The sequence below is a fragment of the Diceros bicornis genome, chromosome 39, assembly GCF_020826845.1.
Source record: "Diceros bicornis minor isolate mBicDic1 chromosome 39, mDicBic1.mat.cur, whole genome shotgun sequence".
Classification (NCBI taxonomy): domain Eukaryota; kingdom Metazoa; phylum Chordata; class Mammalia; order Perissodactyla; family Rhinocerotidae; genus Diceros; species Diceros bicornis.
In genome coordinates this window covers 8,148,202-8,160,566 of record NC_080778.1, presented here as the reverse complement: position 1 = coordinate 8,160,566, position 12,365 = coordinate 8,148,202, and the positions used below count along the sequence as shown (strand labels likewise).

The 12,365-nt window shown below is 39.9% G+C and overlaps 1 protein-coding gene across 1 annotated transcript in view; it reads right to left on the bottom strand.

The window, feature by feature from the left end:
- Positions 1-12,365, bottom strand: part of PRKN (parkin RBR E3 ubiquitin protein ligase) — a 1,229,863-nt gene that overhangs the window by 981,830 nt on the left and 235,668 nt on the right. The window contains exon 2 of the mRNA XM_058534026.1: positions 4,064-4,227. Within this exon, the coding sequence (XP_058390009.1) occupies positions 4,064-4,227 (164 nt within the window). The remainder of the gene's footprint in view (positions 1-4,063; positions 4,228-12,365) is intronic.

The window sequence follows — 12,365 nt, the reverse complement described above, 5'->3', positions numbered from 1 at the left end:
GTAGGTTAGATTGCGCAGTAGGAGAAAGAGTGACCCATCATTTGAATGTGCCCTGAATACTCTATTGCAAGAGCTGACAAGAAATCTTTACAAAGAAAAAATAATCCACTGTGAATAATACATCAAAGATAAATATTTTATATTGCATACTTGTAGGAATAAAGAAAATAATAAAAACATGCACAGAAACATTGTTTATGAAGCAGGAAAAATTGTACAACTCTTTCCAACTTGCTTATGACAAATACAGTGTGTGGTAGATACCTGCTTTATGAAAATATATTTTAAAAGCAATAATACCATGATGAATCTTTGCTGAACACTATAGCTATAGGTTTCTATTTTTACTAAACTTGTTTAGAGGAATTGTAAAGTCTTTTTAAGCTTTCTAACTTCAAATTCTATTTTTAAGATAAGTAAAACCTGTATATGTAAGGGTCAAAAATTTACTTATAAACTCCACAGACTTCTTTTAGTTAAAATGTATAAATATTATATACACACATACAAATAGATATATTTTCCCCAGTAAAATACATATCCTATTACCATTGCCTTAAGTCTTTCATTTATTGCAGATATATTCATCATAATTCATGAGGGAAAAGAGTCTTGCATTACTTAAGGTTATTTCAGGCTCTGAAGTAACTGCCTAATAATGATCACGACAATCATGATGATGATAATGCTAATAAATACTAACATTTATATAGTGTTTACTATATGTCACACTCTGCTGTAAGTGCTTTACATAAATTAACTAATTTAATCCTCACAAAATTCCAATGAGATAGGTATGATTATTATTCCCATTTTACAAATGAGCAAACTAAAACATAGAGAGGCCACATTCTCTAAGTATGCAAAACACATTTTTAAAAATTGTTTTGCCTTAATTTGTAATATTAACAACTAGACACTCCCAAATACTTAAGAGCTAGATTATAATATGGACACTCTATAGAGTATCATCCATACACGTAGACATGAAGATCATATAACAATATGGAAAATGCTTACACTTGATGTTAAATGAAAGAAAATCACTTCTTATACAGATAAAATTGCATTTTCACACTGATTACAACTGTACAAGTCAGCTACACACACGATCAAGGGCTAGGATATGTAACACAGTAGGACCCGCTGCCCCTCCAGGAACTCCCTTCTGTCTCTCCTTCCCTCACTGACAAGCTGAGCCCTGCTCAGTACACACACCTGTGAACTGAACTCCTGCAGCCCGGCTTTCACCAACCATTGTCCTGGGCTGGAGGCCTGAAGGTCCCTAAGTCACCACTACTGTCCCAAGTCCAAGGCTCCTTTCTTCCTCACCCTCCTCATCTCTTCACAGCACATATGCTTCTTTACTAGTAATTTCCTTTTCCAAATATTCTCAAAAGCCTCAGTTGGATGGATGATGCCTCCTTTACTGGCTCCTCCTCTTGCTCCCTAAGTGAAAGAATTGCTCACGCCTCTGTTTTCTGCCCATTGACAATCGCATCTATTCCAGTAACGGCAATGTTTACCTCTCCGTAGCTCATCCTGAAATATAAAGCGAGCCCCTAGGCTCACCCCGAAGTTCTCCACTACCCGCTAGACATCTCCACACACACCTCCTGCTGGCATCAACTCTCATCGTGAATAAAACTTCTCCATCCTTCCCACAGTCAAACTGAATGTCCAAACTCCTGTTTCTCTCTACGCATGAAACCTCGATGCCAACCCAGACAAGGCTCTGTAAAGCACAGCTCCAAACTCCCTTCCTGCCCAATCTTCAATATCTCCTCTCAGTTCTAGAAGAATAGAAACCCATGCTTTTTCCCATGCATGCTCCACACTTATTCTCCATCTCTGGAATCCTGAGTTTCAATTCATCCATGAAGTCTTTCTTGGAGACTTCCAAATCAGACGTGTTTTCTCTGCCTTTAAAACTTTGTAATACTTACATTTCAGTTGTCATATGGCAGTTCTGACGTACTTATTTGATACCTATTAAGTTGAACCACGTGAAATTGCCGATAGTTTTAACCTATGCCATATGGTTCAGTCTAATATTTCTGTTGATTTTAGAGTCCTTAAATAAATAGCAGTCTCCACAAAAGCTGGGGATGAGTTATGTATTTCTTCAGAATCCCCTGAGAAGCCCAGAACATTGAAGGTGTTTAAAAATTGCTTGCCAAGGGGACAGACCCATGGCATGATGGTTAAGTTCTGCGTGCTCTGCTTCGGCAGCCTGTGTTCACAGGTTCATTCCCAGGTGTGGACCTATACCACTTGTCAGCTATGCTGGGATGGCGACCCACATACAAAATAGAGGAAGACGGGCACAGATATCAGCTCAGGGATAATCTTCCTCAAGCAAAAAGAGAAAGATTGGCAACAGATGTTAGCCTGGGGCTGCTCCTCCTCAAGCAAAAAAGAGGAAGATTGGCAACAGATGTTAGCTCAGGGCAAATCTTCCTCAGCAAAAAAAATTGTTTGTCAAAATAAAGAATCGAAATCAATAAATATCTTATTCATACATGTTTGTAAAATCAATTGTCTGCAGCAATTAGTCTAACCTATCTGCTTGAATGGTAGAGGTGAGTAGCCTTAGAACCTGCAACTTCACAACATCCAGAAAAATAAAATATTTTGGTTCAAAGAGCTGTTTTAAAATTGTTTATTTGTGAAGGAAACATTCTTGGATTTAGAGGATGGCAGGTACAGTAAAAGCTTTTCAGTTGACTGAAATAAAAAAAAAATCAAAACACTTTTTAGCACAGGCACTTCCCTTATAAAAACAAATTGCCTAAAAGCAAACCAGAGTAGTTTGTGCACAATAAACAAGTGTCTCTAGCTATCCCATCAGGCAGATGATGCCCTGGAGAAGGAGGAGAACCATCTGCATCTCTATAACTTATTTTGCATGCCCAAATTCCAAAAGCATTTCACAAAGCAGAAAATATCATCACCGAGAAGAGACAGTGATAGGATGCCAAGACAAGGTGGGACTCCGTGTAGCCAGACACAGCAGCTCCACTGGCCACAGCAGCGGCCCCTACACAGCTGTAAACATGAGTGCAATTAATCTGTGCTGGTTACGAAAGGGGGAAAATGTGTCTGTGGGGTCCTTCAGCATCACCTGAACCATCCACAAAAAGCATCAGGTCTTTCACGTTTTCACAAAGAATAATTTCAATCCATGTTGAATTGTATTTGCTGGCTTTCCAACAAATTACAGGTCTCCACTTCTAGGTGATAGCACTCTTCGTCTATTGCCTAACCAGTTCTCCCCTTATTCCTACAGAAATCACCATTGTGAATGAAACACCCAGATGAAAAGCATAGGGGGCTTTAATGGTATTAGGAGCAGTGTGGTGGCCCGAAAGCATTAGGACCTGGAGAGAAGGCATGCATTCTCCCTCTCCAACGTTTCAGTGGCCTATTCTAAGGAAAACTTTACTGAAGCTTGGAGAAATTAAATACAAAGGTGGACTTTTGGTATGCTTCAGTCTTCCTTCGCCACTAGCTTCGGAACTGTGCAGTTCTGATGGGGCAGGGAACTCGCGACGCTTGTCGTGAATGGGGCCCTGAGCCCTGCACCTCCTCTAGCGAGCCACAGCAGCAGACTCACGACTATCCTCCAGGGGTCACAATTGGGTTGCAAATTCCTCACAGCGCAGTGACTGAGCAGCCTGATTAAGAACAATTTATTTGAATCCTTCTTCATTAAGATTCAAATGGAATAAGTAAGGTAGAAATTGAACAGACAACAGAAAGTGTGCCTTGCTGCTCCTGTAGTCAGTAAACATTTATTCACTAAGCCCAGTTTGTGGGTTCTCTCTCTCTCTTCCTCGCTCTCTCACTCACAGTTGTTGTTCTTCCAATCCTTCCTGCTTGCTGTTTTAGTGCATAATTAAGAAGGTCAGAATTAATGAAGCGATGTGGAGTAAAGTTCAAGGAATCCCCAGGTGCTATTTATTCTATTAGATCTTGGGCACGAATGTCAGCTTGGCAGCGTAAGCAGCATAAGCTATGGGGCTGGCTGCATCCCAGAAACTAGCCACCAAGGGAGACTCACCTGCACCGTCAAGTCATTCCTAAGCTCCTTCCCTGCGAAAATCACACGCAACTGGTCAGCTGGAACCCCCTGTCGCTTAGCAACCGCCTCCTTGAGCTGGAAGATGCTGGTGTCAGAATCGACCTCCACTGGGAAACCATGGCTGGAGTTGAACCTGACAAACACTGACCAAGAAAATTGGAAGGAAGGGGAAAAAAAGCGAACATTACTCAGAGCCCTTAAATGGCAATAGCGACATGTCTGAACTGATTTACCCCTCACCCGCCCTTCGATGAATGCCATACATTTTCTTTCACTTATAACATAAAATTTAACGCTATGGAGCAACATTTGGAGAAAAACGGAATTTCCCTGTGGGATTTCCCTTTCCTATATTAGTCATTGACCCGCAAACAAAATTTCACGCTCCCTTTGACATCCGCCCTGGGAAACAGAAGGACTTGAGCAGAACACTTGTTTGATTGGGATTGTAAGATTCCCAAGAGTTTATCAAAGAGATTCAGCGCTGACAGCTTGTACAAACGCACACTCCCTCCACATTGCCCTCTTAATAAAAATCAAAGGCATTGTATTAGCACTCATAGTATAGCAATGGAAAAAATTCAAGCCACTTTATAGACTAGAGTGAAGACCCACTGGAGGAGGCTGTATCTAAGAGCCCTAGTATTGGTGGTCCAGGCCAAAAGGCTCCACTGGGTCTTATGGTGATACTTATTTGCCTTTCTTGTGAAACTAGTGACACCATTTCTCTTGTTGGAACCACTACTCCTCTTGAGACCTAGAGGAGACCAGGTGTAGAACCTTACCATCTTTTTGCATACCTTCTTCCCACGGCCAGTAGCCAGACCACCTCTTCAATGTCTCTCACGTCTGTCCTTTCCTTTCCATTCCTTCTGTCACTGCTCTAAGTCAGGCTCTCCTTAAGTCTTTTCTAGATTCTTGCAATAGCCTCCCAAGTGGAGTCTTGATAAACTGTCTTCACTTCCAAAATGTCCTACACCGTTCTGCAAAGTAAGCCTTATTAATCCAGAGCTCTGACTGTGTCATAACACTCAGATTCTTTAAAGTCTCACCTTGTTCATTGGGGAGAAAAATCCAGGACCTCTCTCACCTGGCAGAAACCTATATTCCAGTATTTTCTCCCTTAGTCCCCACATGTACTGTGCTAAACTAAATGCTCCCAGAAAACACATGGCAGAAAAATCCTGACCCATCTCTCTTGCCTGTATTCATACCACTCCCTTCTTCACCTCTGCCTGTTGAAAGCCTGTTCATCTCCATGATCCACCACAAATGTGACCTGCTCCAAAAGGTCTCCTGTGATCAGCCCCGTCAAGACTCAGCTTACCTCTTCAAGGCTCTGTGGCATTTACTATGTACGTCTTACAGTACTTACTCCATTCTCTCATGGAAGCAGTATAGCACAGAGGTTACAAATACATCTTCGAGTCAGAAGGATTTATGCACCAGTCCCTGCAGGTCCCTTCGCAGCCTTATAGACCAGGGGGTCAACATATTATCCCTACTCTTTTTTTGTGTGTGTGAGGAGATCAGCCCTGTGCTAACATCTGCCAATCCTCCTCTTTTTTTGCTGAGGAAGACTGGCCCTGGGCTAACATTCGTGCCCATCTTCCTCCACTTTATATGGGATGCCGCCACAGCGTGGCCTGACAAGCGGTGTGTCGGTGCCCGCCCGGGATCAGAACCCACAAACCTCAGGCCGCCACAGCAGAGCGCGCACACTTAACTGCTTGCGCCACCGGGCGGGCCCCTCTCTCTCACTCTTTAACTCTCAGTTCCCTAATCTTCAAAATATAAATAAACCATGGAGGGATCAGCCCAGTGGCATAATGGTTAAGTTCACACACTCTGCTTCAGTGGCCCAGGAATCACAGGTTCAGATCCTGGGTGTGGACCTACACATCACTCATCAAGCCATGCTGTTGCGGCGTCCCATATACAAAATAGAGGAAGACTGGCACAGATGTTAGCTCAGGGCCAATCTTCCTCACCAAAAAATCAATCAATCAATCAATAAACAAACAAACCACAGAGTGTGTTCTGTGATGTGTTACGTAATATTTATAGTGTTTACAACTATCACATAATTACCTCCAAAAATAATGGGTATTTGTCTTAGATGTTTTGGGTATATATTTTACCTTCCTTAAAAGATTATAAACTCCCCAAGGCCAGGCACTATAGTTTATTTTCTGCTTTATCTCCTTTAAATACAGCATTATCACTTACTAGTTCTCAATTCAAATGTGAGATGGCCCACCTAATTAGAATTATGATAAAATAATAATTATAATGCCAATAATAATCGAACACTTACTATGTGGCAGAAGTTGTACCTTACATATGCTATTTTTAAGCTTCCCACTGATCTGGTAAGGTTAGTAGTATTATCCTTGTTTAATAGAAGAGTAAATGAAGGCCTAGAAAATTGTCATCATTTTTCTAAGGACATCAGCTACTTTGTAATGGAATCAAAATTCAAATTCAGTTCAAACTAACTCTAAACCCCATTCCATTTCTACTATAACAGGCTGCCTAAAATAGTCTCAGAAGAAAAGTTCACAATCTTTTTCCTGAAAATAAAAAAGACAAACAGCAACAGCAAAAAGGCTTTATAACATAATTCAGATATTCCCTATACAGGTTAGCCAGAGAAAATGGGATGTAAAAAATAAAAGAAGCACTAGGAGCAAAGAACAATGAACAGAGGTTATAAGACACAACGAGACAAAAATGACACTAAATGAGAGCAGGTGACATTGATGACACCACAAGAGCAAAAATCTGACATATCTTACCAGCACTGGTAAGCCTTGAGAGAAGGCTTACTCTTTCTAAACATTTTAGAAAGAGTAAAATATTTAGAAAGTATTTAGAAAGAGTAAGGACTGGAAGTGACCAAAGTATTGCAAATAAAGAAAATTGATGAAAAAAACAATTACAGAGGAAAAGGTGCTTTTGATATACTTTTAAGTAGATGTCATGTGACACCATTGAAAGTAGAAGAGAAATAAAAATATATTGGAAGCCCTTGAAGTATATTCACAGCATCCTCAGATCACAGACCATAAGACACCCAATTCATCAGATAAGACACGGCACAAGTGAGGGGCTATAAGGGACTAAAGGTATGCTCCCAATTCTAAACTTGATTGTCTAGTACTGTGAATAGATTTTTTAAAATAGCAAAACACCATAGGGAGGAATATGGGACGAAGCAGCTGGGAACTATACAACAGCTGCTAAAAAAAGGAATAAATATTCCAGGAGATCCTAAGTTGATGATTTTTCTCCAGGGGTTCAAATCATGGGAATTCCACCTTAAGGACAAGAAGTATAAAGAAAACTAAAGGGAAAATAAGCTGCAAAAAACATACCAGTTAACTCTGTACCACTACTCAAATCATTAGTATCTAAAACCTTTTTTTGTTATAAGTAGAAAAATTAAAGTTTTTAAGCTTAAGTTCAATTTGGATAAATCATATCAATCCTTTAGAAATGAATATTTTTGAGCAGCAGGTCAGACATATGGTATGAATTTACAATGAAAAAATTGATCAAATACATAGCAGGTAATTTGGCCAACTAAAATATTGGCACAGATAAGAGCAAACATCTTTTTTTGCGTGTGAGGAAGATCAGCCCTGAGCTAACATCCATGCTAATCGTCCTCTTTTTTTGCTGAGGAAGATTGGCCCTGGGCTAACATCCATGCCCATCTTCCTCCACTCTACATGGGATGCTGCCACAGCACGGCTTGACAAGCGGTGCGTCGGTGTGCGGCCCGGATCGGAACCCGGGCTGCTGGAGCGCGCACACTTAACCCCTATGCCATGGGGCCAGCCACAAGAGCAAACATCTTAAAGTGACCTGATCAATAATCAAATGCCATTATGTGGAAAATGGCCTGTGCTTAACGGCAGGAGCATAATTCGCAATGTGTCTCCATTTTTTTCTGACGCGTGATAAATCTGTCACGTTCCATCTGTACTAGTCCTGTATCTCCAGCCATGAGTCCCACAAGAGAGGAGAGGAGGGAAACACCCAACCCTCTCCCTCTACTATCACTTTAAAAGTCAGAGAAAGTAGAATGTCTTTGGAGCTGGGAAAAGAGAGATTGGAATCCTGGATGTGCCATTTGCTGATTTTATAACTTAGGACAAGTTACCTGGTCACCTGATTCTTCGCTTCCTTACTTGCCAAACGGAGATACCATATGCAACCTCAAACACACCTTACAAAAGATTTGTTGAGATTTTGGATGCATTAGGAAATTTTGGAAAGAGTTCTTAGTATAGACCCTGTACTCTTAGTTCACGGAAAATTTGTACTCCAAAGTAGTTCCCTAATTTTAGTCACCTAGAGGAAGTAGTGCTAATTAAAGCAAAATCCATTGTTTTTATTGTAACTAAGATAGATTAAATGGGATGTGGGTAAATGTTAAATAAAGTAGCCTATTTTTCTGGTTTCTGATCCTCTTCATGATGGACAGAAAACTTCCAGGAACAAAGAGACCTGACAAAGAATTTAGCTTGCCCCCATTTTCTGAGATTTAATTATAAATTAAAAGTTTGGGAATGCATTGTTTTAATGACACCTACTATAGCATCAGAAATAAACACTATATCAATCAACATTATCAATAATGTGTATTATCGGGGCTGGCCTGGTGGCGTAGTGGTCAAATTTGAGCGCTCTGCTTCGGGGCCCCGAGGTTCTCAAGTTCGGATCCCAAGCATGGACCTACGCATTGCTTATCAAGCCATGCTGTGGCAGGTGTCCCACATATAAAGTAGAGGAAGATGAGCATGGATGTTAGCCCAGGGCCACTCTCCCTCACCAAAAAAAATTTTTTAAAAATGTGTATTATCAGTAAACACTATAATGTACTGATAACAAAAAAGATAATGAGACACATCCACACTCATTTTTTATGTTATCTTTGACCAGGGTTTCAGAAGATCCAGAGGACAAGGAAGTAACTGGGAGGAAAGAGGGGAAGGAGTCCTTGGTCGATGGTGCTTATATTTCTCTCAAGGATTTTCTATTTGCCTGGTTGATTGGGGTATACATTTTTGAGTTATAATTACAGTAGTTTCATATCATTCACCAATTATTATGGTCCTTATAGGATTCTGACTGCCTTGAAAGCAGCCATTCTACTCCTCCTGCACTGAGAGCAGTCATGGGATTTACATGGGGTGAGTCCCTCTTCTCCTCATCTCCAGGGGTGGACTCTCATTAATCAGCACAACCCACCCTCCTTCTCATAGTGACTGGCTCAAGGATGGGCATAAACTAGTCAGCACCTGGTCACAGTGATTGATTTTCTGGAATAGAGGTGATTTCAGGTGGACCAATATAAGAGAAATCCAGGCCTTGACAAGAGCTTGGTGAAGAAGTAGTTTTAGATGGCACAGAACATCATGTGAGACCTAGACATTTTTAATGAGACAATCAAATAAGAATAGAGCCTGAGATAGACCATTTCTATCAGCATATAAATGGGCTCAGTGCTTTTGGGGCAAGACAGTTCTTCCTCAAGAGAGAATGCCCTGAGCTCTGCAGGATGTTTAGCTCCAGCTGCAGCCCAGTAAAGACCAGGAGCACTCCTTAGTAATTACGGCAACCAAAAAGGAAGGCCCCAACATCCACAAGTGTTCCTCAGTGAGGATATTTCTTCTTTGCCTTCGAGAAATACCACTAAGTCTAGTATCTGCTATCTTACACAGACAGACAAACCGTGTCCTCACATGCCCTTCCGCTCACTATTCCACTGCCTTCTCTGCACAGAAACATTAACTGTGAATTTCTTATAGTCCTGCTCTCCATTTCCTTACTTTGCATTCTTTTGTGAACCCACTCTTGAAGACTGCTCTTGGTAAAGCAATGACCTTCACATTTCCAAATCAGTGGTCGCTTTTCTATTCTTCTCATATTTGACCATTCGGAGACATTCGGTAGGTCTTTGTTCTTACGACACTTTTCTCTCTTGGCATTGCCACTGTGCCCTCCTGGTTTCCTCCCTATAACACAGGACACCCTTTCTTAGCTTCACCTACTGGATTCTCTTCCTTTGTTGGACCTACTGATTTTAGTGTGCCCAGGGTCTGCTTGGACTCCCTGCTTTTGTATCTCAGTGTTCTTCCAAGATGGTATTATCCAAGTTTCATGTGTTACAATTTATGTGCAATTTAATATATTTCCATGGGAAATTTTCATTTAATGTGATTTTTACTTTATAGTCTTAGTTTAAAATCCAACTCTCCCACAATCTTCTACCTCAGCCCATCCCCAAGACCATGTGAGTCTGTGGAGTTATCTAACTCTCAGCACCAATTCCTGTATTCCTCAAGTTATAGAATTAGAATTAGCATAAGAACTACGCTGGACATGAACTTAACAACTTTCATATAGGAATCTCAAAATACTTAAATACAAGATAAAATTAACCTCCTACAAATCACATAGTGTAACTTTAGCATTTGGGAAGTAAAATCTGTTTTAACCCTAATTTCTTGCATTCACAATTTAAACCATTTGTTAAAGGATTGCAGCATATTAGGCACTTATCATGGGACTCCACTAGTGAAAAATTTTAAAATACTTCAAATCATTAAAAATTAGCTTAAGAAATGATTACAAAAGAATACAAAAGAATATAAATTAGTCTATGACATCTTAATACTAGTCTAAGAAATAATTACCAAGGAAAGATGTGTATATATACGTATATATCCGCATACATTTATTTTACACATACACACTCACACACAGTATTTTATAAACCTAGATAAATGAATAATCAAATTGGATACTTTATTGTACGTTTTAAACTCGACTTTAATGGCTTTTTTCTTTTTTTTTTTTTTTGTGAGGAAGATCAGCCCTGAGCTAACATCTGCCAATCCTCCTCTTTTTGCTGAGGAAGACTGGCCCTGGGCTAACATCTGTGCCCATCTTCTTCCACTTTATATGGGACGCCGCCACAGCATGGCCTAACAAGTGGTGCATCGGTGCGCGCCCGGGATCCGAACCCGGGCTGCCAGCAGCGGAGCGCGCGCACTTAACGGCTACGCCACGAGGCCAGCCCTAAAGGCTTTTTTCTTAAACTTAAAATTTAAAGCATGATGCAGAGAGAACATCTGTAATTTAGGATTAAAGTAAGTAGGCAGTGGAAGTGTGACCAGCACTTAAAACGATTATATAGATACATACATATACACACACACTAATGTTAATATTTTAAGAAAACCAAACAGTAGTTTTGAGGGAAAGCCATTATTGTGTTTCGATTATCACAAAAAAATAACAAATGCAAAATCACTAGTTAAGGAATAATAGGCACTTGCTACCTGGTCATATGGGTCATTTCTAAGTCCAAAGGAAAAAGTAGGAAGAAAGCTAACTGCACCAGCTAGTAAAGTAACCCCTCCTACACACCAGACATAAAGAACAACAACTAAAAATAATTTGTATTGAGTAAAAGAAAGAAGAGCAATTTTATTGTGAGCTAATATAAATGATCAATTCATGCATTAAACATATTTAAGCTAATATATTCCAAAGCCAGCATCACAGTACTGTTGAGTTAATACAAGAAACTTACTTGGAAGAGTGCCTGGCACACAGTAAGCACTCACTAAATAATAGTACATAGTAATAGCAGTAGGAGAAATAAACATCCTTATATCTTCTATTGACTTAGCACAAACCATAATTAATGGTTAACAAAATGGTCCATGAGACGGTCAGTATAAACAAGTCTTTGGCCCATATATCAAAACTTACACTATAATTTTATCCCCAAACTTTAAATATAAAATTCCATTTGCAAATGTATTTTCTAACTTCTCAGCAAAGATTTAAACCAGTGGCATGTACCATTCAACACGTGCCACTGTAGAGTGTGAGTTAAAATACAGAGGCTCACAAGCCAGGCCACCTGGGTGGAATCTCTGCTGTTCAACTTCCTTGATGTGTCACTTAACTTTTTTGTGCTTTAATATCCTCACAGGTAAAAATAACATTCACACCTATCTTCTAGGGTTGTTACAAGATTAAATGGCTGACTATATGTGAAATTCTTAGAATAATACATAGTTTATTGTAAGAACTCAGTAATGTTAGCAGCTATTACTAAACTACATTTGAAATTAACCACATTTTCCAAAACAAATTGGAAATGAGCTTTCTGGGAGTTATCAAAATGATCTTACATTTTTAAGCTCCATTTGGAAATATTTGTTAAAATCTCCTCTTAAAATCTCTGTAGATGTGA